Below are 23,872 nucleotides of genomic sequence, written 5' to 3'. Positions count from 1 at the left end.
CAGCACAGTCAGGAATCAACATAATTTTCTGTTTAAACAATCAAATAATATGCTGCTGATACTTTAACATATGAAACTGACAGTTTAAGGCCCTAATGGCCAAGGCTGCTGAAGTGTATACCTTCTTACCTCATCTATCCAGTGCCCTGGAATCTCCATCAGAGGGTGTAGGATTTTTGGCAGTAGTAGCCTTAATGCCCTTGGGTCCCTGTGAAATGGTCTCAGGATCTGCAGTAGGATTTTTAAAGAGGAACTTGTGAGAATCAGGAACCCTGTAATATCTGTGTGGTTTTCTGGGAGCAGGAGGCAAGGAGTCAGGGGCCAAGCTAGATTCCAAAAAGGCATCATCAACAATATCCAGTACAGGAGGGATAGCTAAAGGCCTGTGTTGGGGCAGGAGTAAGAAATCCCTAAGCCTCTTTTTGGAATCAGAGTAATCCTGGCTTTCCCAGCGAAAATGCTCCCTAAGAGTATGCAAGGTTTCACCAAAAGAGAAATCCTCTGGAGGGGAAACAGAGGGAATAGAGTCCTCTGCATCAGAATCCTCATAGGTAGATAAGGGTAAATCCTGGTCATCAGAGGAAATAAAAATGTCAGAATCTTGATCAAAAGAATCATAAGCAAATTCAATCCTAGGTCTCTTAGAGGGGGGAGGCTGGCTTCCCCTGATTAAAGTAATAAGGTCTTCAGCCATTCTTATCGTTTGCTTTTTAGGCATAGAGGCCTGACCATGTGGTCTGGGCGTCGGTTTTCTAGGCATGGATCGAGTTTTAGGCCTTGAAGAAGAAGATGGCATTGGTTTAATAGGAAAGTCAGTAGTCCTGAATACAACCTCAGAAGCTGGTGCCTGCACAGCAGCTCCGGACCCATCCAAGGTAGAGACATCTGCAGGTTCCACAGTTAAAGCATCTCGCGGCATACCGGACTCCAAATGGGTCTCAGTAGAGGCCTGCAAATCTAAAGTAGAGGGTATCAGTGGCTGCGAAAAGAACTCACTGAGTACCTGCGAACTGGTGACTAGCTTAGGAGAAGTGTCGTTGGCAGCTTTGGACCTCGGCGGTCTGTCTCTGTCTTTATCTTTGCATTTTTTTGGAATGTCGGTAGTCGAGTGGCTTACCAAAGCCATATCTGAGTAATTGAACTGAGTACCAAAATATTTAGAAGCATAAATATACCGAAGACGAATAGTTCATTGTTTAAATAAGGCACAAAACTGACAGCGAGGTACGCCGTGGTCAGGGCCTAGGCAAGGAATACAGTACGAATGAAAATCTTTATGAGGTATTTGCTTTCCAAAAGAAATACAATTACTGACTTTTGCTAACATCAGTTTAGAGCAAGAAAAAGTTTCCCCAACAGGGTACTTAGCTTTAGTTGAAGACTTCAGTTCTGAAACTCGAAAACAAAAATTTCAGGAGTCGGCCGACCGGCACTTGCGAACTGCTTCTGTTTTGGGCACCGTACAGCAAGAAAGACTGATGTAATGTCGTTGGCTGCATGCTTTATATATCCCTGACTACCTGACATCATAGAAGATGAGACAGCAACCGATGCAGGACCCAAGACTTTGATAATCAGGCCGATTGAGGGCTACTGCAAGCGGATAACCCAAATGTGATGACTGCAACAGTGAAACACGAAGAACATCATATAATGATGGCAAACCATGTAGCCAAGTCACTCAAAACTGACCAAAACATGGGGGGAGTACACACATAAATGACATTTAAATGTATTACAAAAGCCTGACCTAATTAGTAAAGGGACATATTTTAAATTTACACTCTGTGAAGCTGGCACTTTGAAAATGACATGAATTTTACAATATTCTGCTGCAGAAATGCAAAGGCGATTTTAATGTTACTTTTACCAGTGGATTACTTATTTCCTTTTGATACGGTGTTACACAGCACACCCTCAAAAAAAAAACACACAAGGCTTACACAATACTTTTCACCTAAGTTTCCCATGACACAGCACTGAATTTGGCTACTTTTATTATGTTACAGAGCAAGACCTGACTCAATAAGTATGGAAAGGAAAACAAAGTTAACTCAAAGCACAACCATGGTGTACAAAGCAAAAGGAAAATTAACTCAGTACTGTTTTATTTTCTAAGTAACATGAGTGTGTTCTGCTAATTGCTTTATCCTTAAGCACGAAAGATCCGTTTTTTTACTGTACGTCTGCATGTTTTCACCACAGCAAATTTCAGCATAGTTAACAAATACTGTCCAGTTCAAAGCTAAACAATTCATTGAAAAGATGCATTAATATTACTAAGCCAAAATTCCTCTTCATGAATACGCATTCTTCATGTAACAAAGCTGATGTGTCTTAATATCTGGCATTTATTAAAAAAGTACAAAAAATCTCCTTCAATGTGCTGGGTTAAGTTTACTGTTTATTGCTACTGACTACTGAATTCCTGACTAGTATAGCAATCTTTTGCACAGTCAAAAGAATCAGGCCTAACTATATATAAGACTGTTACTCATAACTCTTGCCAGAAAAAGAAACAACTTGGGTTATATCTAGTGTAATAAAGTGACACAGTCTAATTCACTGCAACAGTTATCAGTACAGCTGTGGCAAAACCACACTAAAATGTTTGTATTCTGAATATCAGTTAAAATAACCTGCCAGTTCCAAAGCATTTCACTTTAAATTATTGGCAGAGAAAAAAGTGGTTCAATAAATTCAACCTACTGTAAGCAATGTTTCTTTAGCCAGATTCTGATATTCTTACAGCATGAACATCTGCTATGACCTATCATACTTTACTTCCTTTTAATACAAATTACATTCTCTGAGATGGCTGAAACATCTTGCTGAATGTAATATAGCAAAATCCCACTGACCAGCTAAGTGTGAGTCTGTTCATGGCTCCACAAACTAAAAGCAGTCTTGAAGGTTCTGTGGCAAAGTTTGCACATGTACTGCCTCTTGAAAGTGATTGCTGATAATGGTGGTGCATGGTAGAATAAAGTATCCGATTCCTGTGGTGCAAACAATTTGTCATTTGTTTCATTTTTAGGGGAAAACCTTGGGGGGCTATCAGGTTCCAAAGGTGGGATTGGTGGAGGAGGTGGTGGTGGTGGAGGCCCTGGAGGAGGGGAGGGAGAGCTTGAAGACAGATGGGGGTCAGGTTCCTTACTTGTATGTTCATCAATACCCTGAGACAAATGTGTTTGAAAGTGACTCCATAGACGAAAGTTGGTACGGAAAGCCTTGTTACAGATGTGGCAGACAAATGGCTTTACTGAGCACAGAAGTTCTTGATGGCGTTCAAGCTGTTTGAGGACAGTAAAAATTTTCCCACATTTTTCACATGTCCATATCCCTTGATCTGTATTGGAACCTACATCCTTATGCTCCACACTGGATTCAGACACATCATCTTCCAAATCATCTGCAGGTTCATCTTTAACCAAAATGTTAAAGTGTTTAGAAAGAGAAAGATCTTCAGGAATACAAGAAGAATCTTCTGAATCAAAATTTACTTGTTCTGTAGAATCGTTGAAAACAACAACATCCTTTGAAGAAGCTGCTCTACCCATTTTGCTGCTTTCTGCAGGTCTCACTTTCACTGTGCTAGGAATGTCACCATTGTGGTCAGTGAGAGGCAGGGATAAATTTTCTGTTGGCGCCATTGTGTTCTGATTATGTACTTCTACCTGATGGCGCCAAATACTAAAAGAGGATTTAAAGGTACGCAAACACTCAAGACAGGTAAGTTTCTTGTACTCACACTGTGCTTTATGCTCTTGTTTAAGCTGTGGATTTGAAAACCGCAAACTGCAGTATGGGCAGACTGTAGCATTACTGCATAACCTCTCATGGTGAGTATGTTCTGTCAGTGAAGAAAACCTACTATGACAAAGTCGGCATTCATATGGCAGTCTTTCTTCAGTTTGTTCAGTATGATTTGAAATTTTTGGCTTGATTGGCCTACTGTTTTCTCCTGCTTTCTCTCCTGAATGCATTTTGAGATGCTGTCTAAACTGTGAAAGAAAACGGTACAGCTTTCCACAATAAGTGCAGATATAGGCCCCTTTATTTCGAGATTTAAAGTTTTTCTTAATGATATGTGAAGCCTGGGAAATAGACTGTCCTTGAAGGCCATGTCTGCCACGTCGAAGTTTGGCTATTAAAGCCTTTTTAATTTCTCTTTCCCTTACTATGTCAGTAAGCTTCCTCTGATATTTTTCATCCAGAACAGTGGCATTGCCAGATGCACCAGATGCAGGAGATGGATTTTTAACAATACCATGCTGAGTTTGGCAATGTGTCCACACTTTGAAATTTGTATGAAATCGTTTGTAACAAATATCACAAGAGTATGGTTTCTCTGGGTTATGGTACATATTCACATGACGGTTAAGGCCAGCTGTAGATCTGAAAATCTTAATGCAATTTCTGCATTTAAACTTTTTGTTGACATTTGCTTCCTCAGACTCATGTTCCTCTCTGCTTTGATCGGAAATTGAATGGCCAGTATCTAAACTGGAAGAACTAGAACTTTCTTGAAAACGTCCAGGTAACTCACTGGTATTCCTTGTTCTTTTAAAGGAAAGCCTTCTATCTGTCTGTAATCTCCTTTTGTAAGGAATTCTAAGTAAACTTTTGTAACTTTCATGAGTAGTGGCTGGAGAAGATCCTCCTACTGTCACCTGTATAATTTCTGATGGATCAGGGGTAGGTGGGCTTTTGGGCTCAGAGTGAGGACTGGGAGGTTCATTTTTCACTTCTTGCTGAAGTTTACTAGAAGAGTCTTTTTTTTCAGTTGCCTGGTTGGTGGTGAATGATCGTAAGCGCCGAGGTTTTAATGACTCTGCCTTGCCACTTGTACATGCCTTTTCTTTATCAGACCCAGCAGCTTCTGAAGTTTCTGTTGGACTACTTGAAGAAACAGCTGCAGCTGGTGTAGCTTTTGTCTCAAAAGCAACAGAAGACAAGGGAACTTCGCTATCCATGGATAAAGATCTACGGAGAAGACTTTTAACAAGTGGACCACTCCTATCAATGCCTTTACATTCAGATACACCAGTAGAGGATGAAGACATTAATTCTGAGTGAAATGGCACGTTTCCGTCTCCTCCCTGATTAGTACTACTTGCCTTTCCTCTTCCCTTTGGTAAAAGTATAGCCTTTGATGAACTATGAAAGGATAATGCTGAAGGAAGCAATGGAATATTTGTAGAAATTAATAAGTGCTTTCCCTTATTAGTTGCGTCAGACAAAACAGGACTTTCTTCACTAGTTTCTGAAATACTGATTGCTGTCTGTGTGGATGCTGCATTTCTTTTCCCGGAACCAGGAATACTCTGATCATCCAATGACTTTGAAAATTCACTGAATTTTGCAGAAGCAAGGGTGCTGCTCTCTTTCATGTACCTGCCCCGAGTTAAGGGTGGTGCCGGAGGTAGCTCATTGGGTTTTGTGGCTTGAGGTCTGTCTGAAGCTATTTTATTTATGCTCAGATGTGGGGTTTTGGCATCTCTGTACACAAGTTCATTTTTCTTTTCTTGTGTTTCAGTTTGGCTTTGACACACGATGACACTTCTTTGTTGAGAAGCACTGTTATCATCATCTGCTAATACCTTTTTACTAGTGCCCGCAAAGTATGGGCCTTGAGGTGTCTTGGAAAGAATGTTAGTTAGAAAAGAAATACCAAGGCTGTATCCAAGTTCCTGCACTGCTGCAAGTCCACCTTTTTCCACAATGAGGGAGGAGGAGTATAAATAAGTCAACACATTATCAAAAGCGTCTGATTCACAAAAATCAACCTGGAAGACTGACAAAGATTCATTCTCCTTTTTAGTGAATAAACTGTGGAAATATTCACTACTTGCAGCAAGTACATTCTTATGAGCTCTGAATTTTTGGTCACCTACTATTAAAACAACATCACACAGCTGTCCTTTCAGACGTTGCTCATTCAAGGAGCTCAGAAGGGAAATGGAGTGTGCTGGATTGATATAATGAAGAAGTCCCTCCATGATTTCAAGACACCTAAAACATACAGAAAGCATTATTAGATCCTTACATCATGGTGTTAACATTTATTTACTTTTTCAAATAAAAGGTATCTTAAATTGCTAGTTATATCCAGTCTTTTATTTCTTGTCCTTGTTTTTACCCAAACTTTAGTTACTACAAACTCAAACGGTAGTAAGAGCAATTTGAATGCGTACAAAACTTCTCATCTAATTATAAATAACATATTCAAACACTGCAGTCCAGGGTAAACAGAGAAATGTCAAGTTACTCATCAAAAAATGAATTGGCACCACTTTACCTTACAATCCAGCTGGTCTGTACTCAGTTGCAGCAAGAAGAAGCAAAAGGCACTTACATAAAACCTAAAAAAGTGATACAAGAAAATCATCCACTTTCTTTTAAAGGTATGCAGTTAAATCACACAACTACTAAAGCAGGCCAACAAACACAATATATTTTATTATAATATAATTTTATTACACTACCATGTTACACTTTCATTGTTAGAAAGAGATTGTAAAGCAAACATAAAAAAAATTAAGAATGCTTCCTACATTTTAAGAGACAAGCTGCTAGATTAATAAACTGGTATCAGTTCACTGCTGAAGATGCATTTCCATGTTGATAGCACCAAGAACAACTCTGGATGATATATATATCACACACACACACACACACACACACACACACACACACACACACACACACACACACACACACACACACATATATGTGTGTGTGTGTGTGTGTGTGTGTGTGTGTGTGCGCGTGCATGCATATATATTTCTTAATGTTATGAGAAAAGATAGCCTAAGTAAATGGTACAGCAGAAGCAAGACTAGAAAAAATCAAATTATTTTTCATAAATACTAACACAACAACAGCAGGCAAAATAGAAATCCAGTAAAGGGAATCACCCAACATGAAAAATTAGTATATTGTTTAAACTGTAGAGGTTTTTGCACCCCCACACAACCTGTGTATTAAAACTTAAAGACAGCTCAGCTATTTTGTGGGATGAACATCCCATTCAGTGTTAAGGCCAGCATTTTGCAGTGGAATAGCTTTCCAGTCTATTGCCTTTTTCAAATTTGATATAGCAAAAAATATAACTTTGCAAAAAATACAGGGCTAGTTTCAGAGACAGAAAAACTTAAAAACAATACAACTATGTATTAAAACTAGCATCCCAATGACTTAATGACAACAAGTACAAAATCAACATCATAAATCTAAAGTGCCATAAATATTTGGGATGACCGCTTAAGTGACAGAGTGTGCCTTTTGAAGTTCATGTACAAAAGAACTGTATAACACAAACTTGTACCAATTTTACCAGCAAAAAGAACACTAATTTGCTATTCTGAAAAAACGAAATAGAGGTTGTCATAATGGGTAACTTGACAAGGCTTGACCATACAGCTTTGAAGGTTCCTTGATATCATTCACCCTGTAAGGTAATAAGGAATACAGAGTGTGTGTGTGTGTGTGTGTGTGTGTGTGTGTGTGTGTGTGTGTGTGTGTGTTGGGGGGGGTTCTGTATGTATGTGTACAGTTTTGTATTTTTGTGAGCACCCTTACAGGTACTCAACATTCACATTTTTTAAAAGAATGTAATCTTACATTGACATAATAAAACTTCCATGATCACAGCTAACTTAGAGTACAATAGAACAATGACATCTTTAGACCTAGATGCCACACCCTTGCTTAAAAGTTGTATAAAACCGAATGGTTTCCTTATTACAGTAGACAAATGATGGCCAAAAGCCAAGATATTGTCTACATGCATTCCCAAATCTCTGACCACTGGGTCTACTCTTAGGGATTTATTACCAAAGTAGTAATTTGCAGGGATGGCCATCGTTAGTTTGACACCAGGGGTGGGGTGGGGGGGTTCAATGACTGAACCTAGTTTGTAATCATCTATGACCTTGGTCAACCAGATGCCTCTGACATTAGCCTTTACTTCAAGAAAGTATATCCCAGATAGGAGTGGCCCCAAAACTGAGCCCTTAGGCACTTTGTTAGTGACCAGCCTTTTTGTGGAGCTTGACTCCCCTTATCTTAACTTATTGGATCTTGACAACATTGTGCATGTTAATTATTTATTTTTATTTTGAATTTGTTAACTGAGTAGGTGGGACAGTCTGAGAACTCTACAACGTATAAACATGAAAATGTACAGCCTTCTAGCTTTCAAAGCTTAAAACACAAACTGTACTTGCATGCAATCAAGGAAAATAAAGTACAAAAACTGATGTACATGGTACCAAATAGCGCAATAGCAGTAAACACTATTAACATAACTCAAGATGTTCTTCTAGGGAAATGCATGTGTACTTCTGGAGGAAGGATAGAAAAAGCAGAAGTGGAGAAAGGTACAAGTTAGGGGGACTAGAGGTGGGAGAAGAATGGGATTAAGGGAAGGGAAGCCTACCTAAATGTAGAGGAAATCTATATGAATCACCAAGTGTACAGATGGACACTTCTGGACAAGTTCTCTGGGTATTTTGGTATAAAACTGGACCTGTTTTTTTTAAACAGTACAGCTATACTTGTGCCGGTTTCCTGACTTTAGTTATGAATCGGCTTGAGAATATTGAGATAAATTATTTTATTTCCAGTTTACCACAGACTAACAGGAGAAAGAATTAAAAATAAACGGTAACTGGATTATGAAGATACTGATACCTACATGAAGGTTTTGATGACGAGCTCCCATTTAATGTTCCCGATAGCCAGCCTTCTGTGTGCACTGGGGAGAACATTTTCCGTAACTGGTAAATCAATGCTGTTTAGAAACGGTGATGAAAAGCAGCTTGGACACCAACCTCCCATGCACAAATGTAGATGTATCATCTGAAGTACCAGACCACATGTACGATTTGGGTAACATCTTGGAAGTTGACCTGGTTACTGAAAAAATAAAACATATATGTAAATATTACTGCTGGCTACAAAATATGGGAGGCAAAACTCATGAAAGATGTCTTTGCTGATATGACAGTAGATTCTGGTTGCATAAACAAGTTCTAAGAAAATATGTTTACCACCGTCTCAATCTCTGCAATTTTCTAACAATGTTCACACTGAAGAAAGATTTGGACTTTACAGTTTCTGCCGTGTTGTCCAAACAACATAAAGTGGTAACACAAAGACAGGATCCCTATTAAGCCCTGCTAAACAGAAACAAACTGGTGCTACTGTCATCAGAGACTTCAGACTGTGGGCTGCCAGCAATCTTACAAACTCAAAACTTTTTGACACATGATGCAATTTTTGTCAACAAAACAAATGTCTGTATGATAACTGGGTAGATGGGCTTGATCAAAGATCTCCACCTCTCTCACCATCAAACCTTTTTACCATGTATATGAATTTTTGTCTATAAAGCAAATATTTATTTGAAAACTGGGCAAATGGGCTCTATACATCTGAGCAGAAAGCAAGGCACACAAATACAGTATCTAATGTAATACAAACAGCCTTTCCATTACATGTATTATTTAAAAGATTTTAGATGCATTCTAATATTAGAATCACCAAAGAACAGATATAAAAGATTGTCAGTTATGCAAGCAAGAGACGGTTGACAATCCTGAGTCAGAATAAAAGCTGCATTTAACAAGACTGGATAGATGTTCTGTCAGTTTCTCTTTAAATGTTCTACACTTAGAAACAGTGCAGAGATCCACTCTTGGAAAAAAAAAACATTTCAAAAGAACTCAACAGTTATACCACTGAAAGAAGAGCATCACTCAGACAAAATATTTTTGTGGCAGTAACAGACAGCAGTCTCCAAACATTATGAGAAACCTCGAAAAACCCACAAGGGCCACAAAGCAGACCTTGTGGTGTATGAAGATAACTCAGGTGTATTCCCCTACAACCAAACAAGATACTAAACTTGTAAGCCTTTTTGAATACAGCTTGAAGACATTTGGAATTTCTATACAGTCTCGCAGTGATTAAATAAAGTTGCAAGAGGACCTTCTAATAGTCCCAGAAAAGGGTTCAGCCACCATGTTTGTATTCAAAGATGGTAAGCTGCAGACAGGTATGCTAATAAATGCAACAGCACCATACTAACACCTCATTAAATGCAACCAAACACTCACACTCTACTGTGGTACCAAGGAGCTTAACAGGGAACATCTGCATCAGTATCAGCAGAGGAAAAAATCCACCAACCAGCTACAAACACTTAGGTTCAATGAATAAGTTGAGCGCTTTCATTCTACACAATCTCTGAACTTTAACAGAGCGCTCATTAAACCTAAGTGTTTTTAGGTGGCTGATGGACTTTTCTTCTTCTGCCGATACTGTTGCAGGTGTTCATGTACTAGGAGTATGTTTATTTACCTGTGAGATTCTTTAGTTTATTTTAACTTAACAGGGAACATGGACACTTTTAAAGACACTACAGGCATGTATGAGACCATCAGCTGGTTAATTCATGACCTGGTCAGGTAGTTCAGTGCCCTTAAGGTGAACACCAGAAAACCAAGCCAGTGATAATGACATGCTGCCTTTCACATCTTTTTCTAGACAGAAGACATTACTGACATAATACAGTCTGAGTCATGACCACTCTAAGATGTACTAAGGGAACTCTATAATTTTTTTTATCTTTTTAGGGACTGGTGTAATGGTATTTGGCTTGCTGATGCAATTTTTAGAATACTCTACAATCCTACCAAAACAGGAAAAATCGCAGCGTCTGCTCATTGCTCCTGAAATACTTTTTTGAGCTTTCTGTGACAGACGAAAGCAGGACAACTGACCATCTTAAACAGCAAGAAAAATGGAAATAAGTCCACTTCACCTTCTAGTTATATTTTTTCTTTAGTTATTAACTTATCAATTAAATACACTAGGCACAATCCCTGTTTTTCTCAGGGGCACTGTCTGGTTAAATGACGTGCTTAAAGTCACAAAGAGCAAAAATGGACATATCCAAGGTACTTCTTCCAGGGTTGAGAATATGAAAATGAAGAACTCGTCTTTTACATTTTGTCCCATTTAACTGTGGGATAATTGACATTTACTCTGAATGTCTTATTGTGGTGAAAAGACAAATAACAGTGGTACCAGTAGAGAACAATCAATAGCAAAGGCCTAATGAACTGAAAGTGAGACACCAGCTGTTAGCAGTACAGATACTTACATTACCGGGGAAGCCGGAGTCACTAAACCTAGGACCAGCAACACATGCTGGCAACAGCCGAAGCACAGATATATCTACGGAGGAAGAACCAGGGTAGAGTCGTCAGGACTGGAGAATCCAACTCAAGTCTTCAAGCCCAGAAAAGGATATTCTGCAAGTCCCTGACTGGAGTATAGCTCTTCCTAAGCCGCTGCTTCCTTCAGGTGCATTGTGTACTGGTGCAGAGGTATAGTTAACTAGTTATTCTTGTGCCTGGTACTAATCTAGTGCCCCCTTCCCCTACAACTTTAGCTGAGAAGCAAAAAATTGCACAAAGCAGCCACTACAGATTATGCCACACATGGACTGCTGAAGTGTTTCACTTCTGACCATAAATGCCATACTGGCATTCTGAATGCCAGCTGTGCACAGATGTTCTCACCACAAATGCAATACTGGCATCCGATGCATGTAATTCACTGAAGATGGACCGGGATGTGCCAATTTGGCCACTTACATTTTGCACCTAGGTTGGCTGCCGTCTTCAGTACACCCTAACTAAGCCTCTGAAATGGTGTGATATTCACTTCAGAACAATGTGCACTGCCAAGCTTACTTTGTGTTAAAAGTTCCAGTGCAACACACAAGTAGATGGACTAGCATCTATAAAGCAAATAGAGACATTACACGTCACTTGTAGTCTTATAAAATATTAGAGAGACTTGGACACTCGAAGCAAGGGAACAAACTTTCTTTTTGAGCAAGCAGTTATGCTGTCATCAGAGATGAAATCAAGGTTTCTGCTGAAGTAATAATTTGAGGGTTAACGTCTCTCTCTTGATCTTTCCATTGTGACAAAATAAATTTGTTTCTGACAGGACCAAGTGTTTGACTATAACGCAGAAGGAATATCGACTTTCTACAGAAAGAATCAGAGTTCATAATATTTACAGAGCTGCAACAGGCTTAACTCAGGCAGAGGCACATCGCTATAAAACTTTGTAAAGCTAAAAACAACTTTTTAAGTGCAACAATTGGAAGGGACGTGGCCATTTTGGGCAGTATTACTTTTTCTATTTTTTATTTATTTATTTATTTTTTATCAACAAGAGTCTGTTGCTCAAAGAAGAAGACTTCTCCAGTAAGAAACCTGAAGAATATAACACTGCATTCTTAGTTTCTTTAATAGATATGAAGTAGCAGACAGGAATGCTTTTTTTCCTGCTCCCCTACTTGCTGAGCATCTGCATGCTGCCTTACGAGGAGAGGTGTGAACTGATCTCACTGTAACCACCTCTCAAGCAGACATTAACTTAAGTTTTTTGAAGTTGTTGTAAACCCACAGTCCTGGTGACTTCCCAAAAGGCACTATAATGCATTTTTTTCTTCACAAGAACAAACTGTAGATAAAACATTCCTTGTACTTTCACACAAATGTTAACACAGGAGCATGGCAATTTAAAATTCTGAAAATCAAAGTTGCAGAAGTATACACTTTTCCCCATACCTATCAATATTTTCCCCATCCTTATTAGATACAGTAGGATTGGAATAGAGTAGTGTTAGAAAAATATGTATTTAAATATATGTGAAATGCTAGTTTAGAAGCAAGGTAGTTTATAATGCATTTTATTCTATTAATCATATAACAGAAGGGATAAATTCATGTGTAAATGCAAGTAGCTTCTGAAACTGCAGTGTGCTTTGACCCCTGACCCTGGCAGCTGCCAGCTCAGCAAGCTTAATGTTTATGCTTTTCATAAGTGATTATCTGCTGGGTCAGGAAATTAAATGTGTAAATCTTCCGCTCCTTCCTGATGAGATAACTAGTCCTTGTAAATAATGAAATCTTCTCTTCCTGCATGAAGTAACTTGTCCTTGTGAGATAAAAACACAGCTGGTAAAGAAAGTGAAACAGTGAACAAATATGTACGTTAAAGACTGAATCTGCTATTGTATTCGAACTGATATGAAACCTTGAATAAGTAACTTTACAGAAAGACATTATGACTGACCAGCTGGATAGCAAGGCCGTATTGTATCTAGAGGAAAAGTTTTTTTAAAACATACTGCATCAGCAGATTAAAAGAATAGAGGCTTGTAAGCTAAAGTGATGTAGATGCCCCGTGACATATCACGTCAGTAAGGTGGGCATAGCTTAAATGTTAAACCTATATAAAATTGTGTGCTTCCTGTTTCATGTCAGACAAAATTCTGTACTTGTATGTTTTTTTGCCTCCTGGTGTACACTAGTAAACTTTTGAATCTGAACCTCCTGTGTATTGAATTATTAATTTTATTTAACAGTTTGGTCCTTCGAGCTGGAATTCCATTGGTAAGCTGCAGATCAGAGCGTATTGGTGGTCAAATACTGCGCAGGAGAAGTTACCGAAATGGTTCTTCTTGAGTGAAAAGACCTCCGACTGAATTGTCGTGTGTAAAGAGGCTGGCCACTTTCTGATCTGTGGCGGAAGAGCGGAATTTGAAAGTTTTTCAATACCGGAGGCTCAGGTAGGAAGAATTTGCCTTTTTACTGTTTTAGATCAGGGACTAGGTTACAGTATATTGTTGTCAAGATTTGTTTTGCAGATCAGGGACAAAAGGAAGTACTGTATATTTGGTCATAGATCAGGGTAACAGAATAAGGTAGACAGTTATTCTAGATAAACTGTAAACAGGAACTAAGAATTTGATATCACGTGATAAAAAAGGGTTACGTAACATTTTCTTTGACATGGGTAATCAGTGCACTAAAACTTCGCGAGATCCGCCCCTAACAGAAGACGCAAAATATATGCTAATTACAACGTTCTGATAACGTTAGGTATTATACGAAATGGGTTAATAAATATGAATTTGATGGTAAACTAGATAAACCTTCACTAGTTAAACTCCTTAAACAGCTTAAATCTGATGCAGGAGGTCAGGCAAAAAAGCAATGCCAACTAGGCATTCCTCAAGCACACAGGTGGATTGAGGAAGCAAATCGTAGAGAACAGAAGCTTAAAAATTCAAAAACATTATTTTTAGACAAAGAGGATAATAACTTGGTAATAGCTACAACTCCTCCTCCCTTGCCTCCTCCCTTACCCTTTTCAGGATATGAAGCAAGTGGACAGGCTGGTTCACCTCCACGTTATCCTGAAGTTTCAGTAAGATCACAATCATTTGTTAGAGATCCTATTGAGACTAGGTCCCGAACACATAAAACACATAGGGACACAGAATCATACCAAAGAGAGAGAAATCTACAGGTTGAGAGTGAGGAAGAAATATGCCCACTTATAGAAGTTCCAAATCCTCAGGCGGGACAGGAAGGGCAGGATCCAACACTCTTAGTATATAGACCATGGACACCGGAAGACATCCGGAAGGCTACTGAGGGAATCCCCCATCCGAAAGTTAATTTTACGAAATTTTTAGATTTACAAGGCATGAGGTTAAGTTACCACTTGAATGGGGAAGAAGTAGAAAAAGTAGTAAGACAAATTATAGGTCCAGATTGGCACATGATTTGCGGCACCTGGAATCCTCGTAATGCAGAACTTAGGCCACTCCCACATAGTGACGCAGAGTTAGACAACAGAGTGAAAGGTCTGACAGACTGAATCTCTGAGAAATGGAAACCTAGAGCAGACTGGACTTGCATTAATCAATGCATACAACAGGAAAATGAGACAACAGATGGATATTATGCTAGATTATTAGAACGTTTTAATAATCATAGCGGTATGTCGGTTCCTGAGAACCAAACGAATGATTCCCCTGATGAACAACAGTTAAAAAATGCATTTTTGAAAGGTTGCATTGCACCTATTAGTAGCTTCATTACGAAGCATATGATAGATCATCGAACAAGGAGGCTACAAGCCTTCCTCGAATACGCTAGGCATGCTGAGAGACATTTTAATAGTAAAAAGAAAAAGAAGGCGCAAGTCTTCACTGCTGAAGACGGAGATGAAGTATTTGTATTACAGTCAGGTAAAAAGGGCAAGAAGAATGCCCAGGGAAACAAACAGTCTGACAAACGATCAAAAGATTTTGAAGAGAGGAAAAAGAGAGGTGAATGCTTCAAATGTGGAAAAAAAGGGCATCTAGCAAGGGATTGCAGGCAAAACAAAAAGGTAATTACAGAAGATAAGGGAGATGAAGACTGACTATATGATAGTGAGGATACGTCAAATAAAAGTCAGAAATCATCAGGAAAACTTAATAAACAGAAAACAAATGTAAATGTGATAGAAGGAGTAAAGGAAGTGCAAGTAGATATGGAGGATGAAAAAAGTGAAATTTTGGACTTAGCATTATTGAGCTTAGAGCTCTACTTAGCAGATACGAAACCGGAAGTTACACTTCTGGTAGAGGGAAGGGAAGTCAAATTCCTGTGTGACCCAGGAGCGTCACGGACTTTGATACACCCCTCCAAGTTACCAGAACATTCCGAATCACCTGATTATATACTAGTAAAAGCCGCAAATGGACAGCTATACAGGGAACCACTTTCCCATGATATAGCAATAATTGACCCTGTTTCAGGTATGACCCAGAGAAGTAAAATAGTTGTGTCTGCAAAGTGTCCAGTAAACCTATTGGGCAGGAACCTTATGCAGATATTTGGCACAGCAGTAGTTCCAACTGTACAAGGTATGGAGGCACAGAGACGAATGGATACCTTTGTAGTGCGATCGGAGGGTGAAACTTTTTATTGGTACAGCCAGGACCTAGTCACGACTGGTCCAGGGGCAGTAACCGAGGAACTGATGAACGTAGCCATCAGTAAAGCCCCCTCCCTTGACACTGATCAACAGCATTTGTTACACTGTACTCTATATTACTGTACCACACCAGGACCTGATAGAGAGTATGAGCAAGAACTGTTTAGAAATCATGCAACTAGATTGGTTTTGCGTACTTTGTACTGGGATACTGAGGGGAACAGTGTAGTTAGCTGTTCATTACCTCAAGAATTCCTTGCATTGTATAGATCAAATTGGTTGCCACATGTCAGCTTGACAAAGAACAAAAGTGTTAAATGGGCAGATTTAGGAGAAAAAGTAACAAGATGGGAGAAACAGACTGATTTAGAACTGTCAGAACAAGGGATACAAAAACAAAAACTGAATTGGTTGACACAGACACATCCAGCTGTACACTTGCAATCTAGCGAGAACAGCTGATTAGCATTCTTATTAGAAGAAGAAGAAAAGACCTTATGTGAAATTCCAACAACTCTCTGGTCAACAGGCAAGGCAGATGTAGGACCAGTTACAATAACCCCAAAGTCAGCTTTCAGACCACAGAAAAGACAATACCCTTTGAGAAAGGATGCAGAAATAGGAATTAAGCCGATAATAGCAGCATTACTCAAAGGAGTACTGGTAGAATCTCCTGATTCACCATGTAATACACCCCTATTTCCTGTTAAAAAAGCAAACGGGGAATGGCGGATGGTACAAGATTTACAAGCTGTAAACAATGCAGTAATACCTAGAGCACCCACGGTGCCAGACCCACATACTTTGTTAAATGATTTAGAACCGCAACAGAAGTATTTCTCTGTGGTAGATATTAGCAATGCTTTCTTTTCAATACCTATACATCCTGATAGTCAATATTGGTTTGCATTTACATTTCAGGGTAAAAGGTATACATATACTCGACTACCACATGGATATTGTGAGAGCCCAACAATTTTTGCACAAGAAATGGCTAGCAACCTGGCAGGATTTACCCCACCGGGAGGTAGTCAAGTTCTACTTTATGTAGATGACATCTTGCTAGCAGTCCCCACCCAGCAACAGTGCAGGGAGGATACTGTAGCATTATTGAAATTTTTAGCAAACAAGGACACAAAGTAAACAAAAGTAAGTTACAACTTTGGAGAAAACAAGTTAGATACTTGGGATATGTAATATCCAATGAAGGTAGAATACTAGATGAGGAAAGAAAAACAGCGATTTTGCAAGCACCCAAACCAACAACCAAGAAAGAAATTATGTCTTTCTTAGGTACAACTAATTTTTGTCGGAGCTGGATACCAAATTATGCTTTGGAATCCGCTCCACTGACTGATTTGATATATAAGACACCAATGGCAGCACAAGACATTTTACAATGGACAACAGAAGCAGAAACGGCTTTCTGCAGGTTGAAGCAGTTAATAGCTTCTTCATTAGTTTTAGGACTTCCAAATTATCGCAAACGGTTCTTTCAGACCGTAGATTGTAAGCAAGGGTACATGACGTCAGTATTGACGCAACAACATGGGGACAAGCAACGCCCCATAGCCTACTATTCATCACAGTTAGACCCAGTGGCGTGATCTTTGCCTCACTGTGTACAAGCAGTAGTTGCAGCCGCAATGGCAGTACAGGCTTCGGCCTCAGTGGTGTTATTCCACCCTCTCACATTGAGAGTGCCTCATGCAGTTGCAATAATTTTACTGCAAGAGAAAGTGGCATACCTTTCTCCTGCTAGACATCTTTCATGTATGACTATACTGCTGAGCCAACCTCATATGACAATTGAACGATGTACGACATTGAATCCATCAACATTACTTCCAACTCCTGTGGAGGGCACACCACACAGCTGCCTGCAGGAAATCGAACAGTTAGCTTTACCTAGACAAGATCTTACAGACATGCCCTTGGATAATGCCGAGGTGACATATTGCGTGGATGGCTCATGCAGAAGGGGTCCTACAGGGAAGAATCTGGTAGGGTATGCAGTAGTTACAGACACTGAAATTTTAGAAGCTCAATCCTTACCACACAACTTATCTGCAAAGCAGCTGAATTGATAGCTTTGACGAGAGCATGTACTTTAGCAAAAAACAAGTGTGTAAACATATATACAGACAATCAGTATGCTTTTTCTACAGTACATGTATTTGCACAACAATGGAAAAATAGAGGAATGATAACATCCAGTGGAAAACCTATTAATCATGCGCAATTTATTTTGGAGTTATTAGAATCTATTTAGTTACCTACCAAAGTAGCTATTTGTAAATGTCTAGCTCATACAAAACAGCAGGATAAGATTTCGAAAGGCAATGCACGAGCTGATGCAGCTGCAAAGCAAGCAGCCTCAGACTCAGAAACTTTACTTTTAAATGAGGAATTACAACCCTCTGAGATTTTAGATTTAGACATGTTAAAAACAGTGCAGACGCTTACTACAAAAGCAGAAAAACAAAAATGGGTAAAACGAGGTGCAGTTCTTGAGAATGGACTGTACGTTTCCAAAGAAAGAAAACCAATATTGCCGTCTTAATTTATTTAGATATGCAGCTTTGTTGAGCCATGGGCAATGTCTCAAAAGGGGGGATGGTACAGTTTGTAAACCGAATATTCCAAACATATGGATACACAAATTACACAAAAAACTTTTGTGCAGCTTGTCATACTTGTAACAAGCACCATGCACAAGGAGCATTTAAAACCAAGCAAGGAAGCTTTCCTATACCACCATACCCATTCCATACTATTTGTATGGATTTCATAGAATTGAATAAATGTGAAGGGAAGAAGTTTTGTTTAGTTATTGTAGACATGTTTTCTAAATGGGTAGAAGCTTTTCCAACCAAAAATCCAGATGCAGCAACAGTGGCAAAAGCCCTGATAAAAGAAGTAATCCCTAGATTTGGCATTCCGGAAAGGATTTATAGTGACAATGGCACACATTTTGTGAATCAAACGATTCACCAGCTTGGGAGACTTTTTGGTATCTCCTTGAAGAACCATTGTGCTTACCACCCACAGTCAGCAGGACTGGTGGAAAGGTACAATGGTACCCTAAAGAACAAGTTAAGGAAGCTAGTAGAGGAGACCCAAAAGAATTGGATATACTGTCTGCCTTTAGCACTGCTGAGTATGAGAACGGTTCGAAATGTAAAGGGTTTGACTCCCTTTGAAATGATTTTTGGGAGAGCATATTATGTGCCTCAGTGGAAAGCTCTCATGCCTGCAGAACAAGAGGCTGACAGTTCATTAGCAGAGTATATGAAGAAATTGTTAATGAATAAATCTGTTTTGCAGTTTAACTCTTTTTCGGATAAGGAACAGACCAGACCGGTGGAAGCAGTCTTGGCTCCTGGGACATACGTCTGGCTGAAAGTGACGAAAAGGAAGAATTGGGAGAGTCCAAAGTGGGAGGGACCGTACCAGGTTCTGTTGGCAACACCTACTGCAGTCAGAGTGGCTGAGAGGACGTCCTGGGTTCATTTGACGCATTGTAAACCGGTAAAGAACTTTCAACTTGATAAAAACTTTGTGACTGATATACAACCAGACTGAGATGGCCAAAAACAAAGCGAATAGAAGTTTAGAGCAACCCCAGAGATGTTGCATAATCATTTTGTTGTGTGTACATTTATTAACTGTAATTGTGACAATTTTCCTCTTGTTGTGGTTTATCCTACAAACAACTACGCAAGTGAAAGTGAAAAGGCGTGATGAGACGTCTATAGACTGGCATCCAAATTTTAACACATACCTAGCCATGAAAGGTGTGTATGCAGAGACTATGAACATTTCAAATTGCTGGGTTTGTACAGCTATACCAACAGCATATGGAGGACTGATAATGTCCGCTGTCCCTTTGGGGATAAATGAGACTTGGGAGAATTTACTTTTTGACACAGGAACTGTGAGATCACAGGACAAAATAGCTTTATTTTTACCTGTCACACAAAAAGGAGTTGTATGTTTCTACAAAAATGACACTCTCCAGGTGGGCTGGAGCAATTGCAATATAACCATATCTTACCGATGTTATATTAAGAATAGTAATGGCAATACTTTTTGCAATACTAATTATGACTCGTATTTAAACTCAATGAAAACAACTATGAGTAACATTCAAAAGAATCCAGTTTTGTTTAAACAATTGTCAGTTATAGATCAAAAAATGTTTCATGCAGGGCTGATGTGTATTAGTACTAAAGTAGAAAACTGTTATTTTATTTGTGGGGAAAAAGGCATATAAATGGTTACCTGAGAATTGGTCCAGCAGTTGTTTTTTGGGTTACTTGGTTCCGGCAATAAGACATACTGCAGAATTACCTTTGGGTAAGATACGAAACGTAAGAGAAACAGCTCGAAAGCCCGAAGGTCCAGTTAAGAAACCTGTGAATCCAGTTGGGAAGATCGAAGCTGGTTGGAAAGACTATAATTCAGTAAAAGACAAAAGCGAATTGACTCATATGGACTTGAGTGACAGTGTTATATCCTGGGCAGGAATATTACCAGCCTATGGAGCAGTGAAATCGATCTGGGAGCTGAGGAAGTTGTCGAAACTTCTCGAAGTAATGAGTAATGCAACTTTTTCCGTCCTAGAACTAGTGACTGATGAACTGAATACAATGAGAACTGTTGTGCTACAAAATCGGATGGCTCTTGACTTCACCCTAGCGGCGAGAGGTGGTACGTGCACGCTTATCAAAGAAGAATGCTGTGCTTATATACCTGACAATTGTCACAAGATAAATAATCACCTAGAGGTAATTCAGCAAGTATCAGCCATGACTGAACCAGGCACAAACCCACTGACGAACTTTTTCCAGAATCTGTTTGGGGGGTGGGGTTCCATCCTAATGAACATTCTAATTGCTATTTGTGTGGGTATACTCCTAATAGGAGCATGTGTTTGCTGTGGAATTCCCTGAATGAAAAGATAAATCAAAGATTTTGTTGATGTATCTGTTACTGAAACTTTCTACCAAGATATTGAAATTGAAAGATTGATTTCAGATGACGCTTTTTCTGAAGTATAGATTGAATGACTCACCTAGCTGAAAATCCTAAGTGGAAAAGGTTAGGAGATGAAATAACACTATGCATACTTCAAAAAAAAAAAAATAGAATAAAAAGTATTAATAGGGGGGAAATGTTAGAAAAATATGTATTTAAATATATGTGAAATGCTAGTTTAGAAGCAAGGTAGTTTATAATGCATTTTATTCTATTAATCATATAACAGAAGGGATAAATTCATGTGTAAATGCAAGTAGCTTCTGAAACTGCAGTGTGCTTTGACCCCTGACCCTGGCAGCTGCCAGCTCAGCAAGCTTAATGTTTATGCTTTTCATAAGTGATTATCTGCTGGGTCAGGAAATTAAATGTGTAAATCTTCCGCTCCTTCCTGATGAGATAACTAGTCCTTGTAAATAATGAAATCTTCTCTTCCTGCATGAAGTAACTTGTCCTTGTGAGATAAAAACACAGCTGGTAAAGAAAGTGAAATAGTGAACAAATATGTATGTTAAAGACTGAATCTGCTAATGTATTCGAACTGATATGAAACCTTGAATAAGTAACTTTACAGAAAGACATTATGACTGACAAGCTGGATAGCAAGGCCGTATTGTATCTAGAGGAAAAGTTTTTTAAAACATACTGCATCAGCAGATTAAAAGAACAGAGGCTTGTAAGCTAAAGTGATGTAGATGCCCCGTGACATATCACGTCAGTAAGGTGGGCATAGCTTAAATGTTAAACCAATATAAAATTGTGTGCTTCCTGTTTCATGTCAGACAAAATTCTGTACTTGTATGGTTTTTTGCCTCCTGGTGTACACTAGTAAACTTTTGAATCTGAACCTCCTGTGTATTGAATTATTAATTTTATTTAACAAGTAGGACTGGAATTAACTAAGTGATCAGCAGCAGTGGAGTCAACTAAGGCTACAGCTACTGGGTCAAGTTTGGGAATTGTGTATAAAAATTAAGTCCTAAGAACTTTATACATCCTATCTGCCTTTTAGGGACAGTTGGACGACTAATCAGGAAAACTGCAGGCAGTACCACACACATCCTCTAAGGCAGAAAGGAGAAGAGGAATGCGTGTAGGTTCTAGAAAATCCTTTTGTAACAATTCATAGTATTTTCTTGATGCCCTGAGAAACCTTAGTGTTTTCCCACTGAAAGTGCTGGAACATTCTAACAATAGTTTCAGAGAAAGAGAAACTGACACAGGAAGAATGAGAAACCGAGCTCTCCTCAGTCTGAATCAGAAATATTGATGACAAAACCTGACTCTGGCTCTGCATACTCCTGTTCAGATTCAGAATCTTGAATCTCTTCAGGAAAAGAGGCATCCCTCTTTTTTTTCACCAGAAACTACTCTACAAGAAGGCTCAATAACCTGTATTAAACCCTCAGCCAGTCTCAGTAAACTACTCCTAGACAAATAAATTTGAGGAGTAGGTACATTTCTGTTCATTTCTTTCAGGAAAAATGGGGCCAATTGTGTTACTAATGGAAGCTGCTGCTTTTCCAGGGACTGGCATAGCATTCTGACATAACAGGGAAACCTTTCATGTTCCCTCTCCCAGAACTGACAATAGAGGCTCTCCCTTGACACTGAGGGGGCTCCAAAAGCTGCAGGGGACCCCCAGTCAACAGTGACTGTAGGTGCTACACCAGAGGGATTCATGGTAAAATATGACTGGTCTGATGTATGGCAAACAGTGACAGAACAGCTACCCACTTAAGGCTGAGGCAAATTGCTAGCCTGCTATGGTGGCAAAGGTTGTTTGCTTAACCAGTCATGGGACTAACAATCCATTCCATGGTCAAGCTGAAAATGGTGCCTCTTTCCTGGGGAAGACAAGCAGCAAATGCCAATAAAACTACCAGTCCAAAGCACTTACTTTTTTGACAGAAAAAAAAACACAGTAAAAATCAAAACTTTCAAACAGTATGGAAGCCCCAGAATGAAAAATTAAATAAAACTTCTCCACAGAAAATATGTTGTCAGTTAGTTTACACTACAACTGACAGAAAAAAGTGAGTTCTCCATTTAAAACCTACAGTGTTGACACAGTCCATTAAGACACAACATTCCTAGCTTTAAAATAACTTTCCTAAAGAGGAACGTAATAAAACATCAGCAAATATAAGAAAGTGGAATTTTTTCCCCAAAAGGAACTCATCTGCTCAGCAAAGTAAAATACAAGCAGATTGTCGATCCTCAAAAGCCTCGGAGGAGCATACTGTCTGCTGGCAGTAAAATTCTGAAGGGTTTGGACTCAATTTTGTCTTTAGTCAACTCATCTTGAGTTACATGACAGTGAGTGCATGGAAGGTGCCCTGAAGCTGGTCGGCTGTTATATCCTTGGCAGGATATAACCCATATAGCTATGGCTACTGCAGCAGTGATCAATATGAAGAACATGCAAGCTTATTCTAAGGCTTCTACAAGCCTGCATACAGGACAGAAACATCCCTTTGGCATTGTCCAGTCTTAACCATGAGGGCTAATGCTATGCATTTTCTGCATGCGAGTGCTAATTTTGATTTCTAATAAAGTAAATTTTGTTGTGTTATCCTCCAAAATAAATATTGGATCTTTGTGGTTTTATTTTTCATAGTCATGCACTTTGTAATAATTGAGTATTATTATAACTTGACTTACTGAGTGTAATGACTCCAAATTTTTGTATTTTTTCAGACACGCCTGATAAAAAACACTGACACAAGCAGTGATACAGTAAGTGATAGGTTCACAGTTATATACTAGACTAACAACCACCAGGGCCTTTATAAGTTTAGCCATGTTATCCAATCCAGTTTAGTCCCTATGTATTTATTAATGGGGGGTATGTTATTTAGGAAGTTTATAGAGCTTAGAGGGAGGGAGATATGTTAGTATTTGGCATTACTGCCTGCCTATATCAGAGACATAGGGGCCAGACCCTGGGTGAATTTCAAATTTC

The 23,872-nt window shown here is 39.0% G+C and overlaps 1 protein-coding gene across 1 annotated transcript; it reads right to left on the bottom strand.

Annotated features, from left to right (window-relative positions):
• Positions 1 to 1,980: 1,980 nt before the first annotated feature.
• Positions 1,981 to 8,918, bottom strand: ZBTB21 (zinc finger and BTB domain containing 21). The gene is made up of 3 exons (XM_044071125.1): positions 8,702 to 8,918; positions 6,302 to 6,365; positions 1,981 to 6,015 (listed from the first exon to the last, which is right to left on the bottom strand). Exon 3 carries the CDS (start codon positions 6,000 to 6,002, stop codon positions 2,865 to 2,867), a length of 3,138 nt encoding a protein of 1,045 aa, XP_043927060.1. The 5' UTR covers positions 6,003 to 6,015; positions 6,302 to 6,365; positions 8,702 to 8,918; the 3' UTR covers positions 1,981 to 2,864.
• Between the last annotated feature and the right edge of the window lie 14,954 nt (positions 8,919 to 23,872).

This window comes from Protopterus annectens, chromosome 5.part0, assembly GCF_019279795.1.
Source record: "Protopterus annectens isolate FY-2018-M chromosome 5.part0, PAN1.0, whole genome shotgun sequence".
Lineage (NCBI taxonomy): Eukaryota > Metazoa > Chordata > Ceratodontiformes > Protopteridae > Protopterus > Protopterus annectens.
The sequence above is the reverse complement of the archived record's forward strand: the minus strand, read 5'-3'. Positions and strand labels throughout refer to the sequence as shown.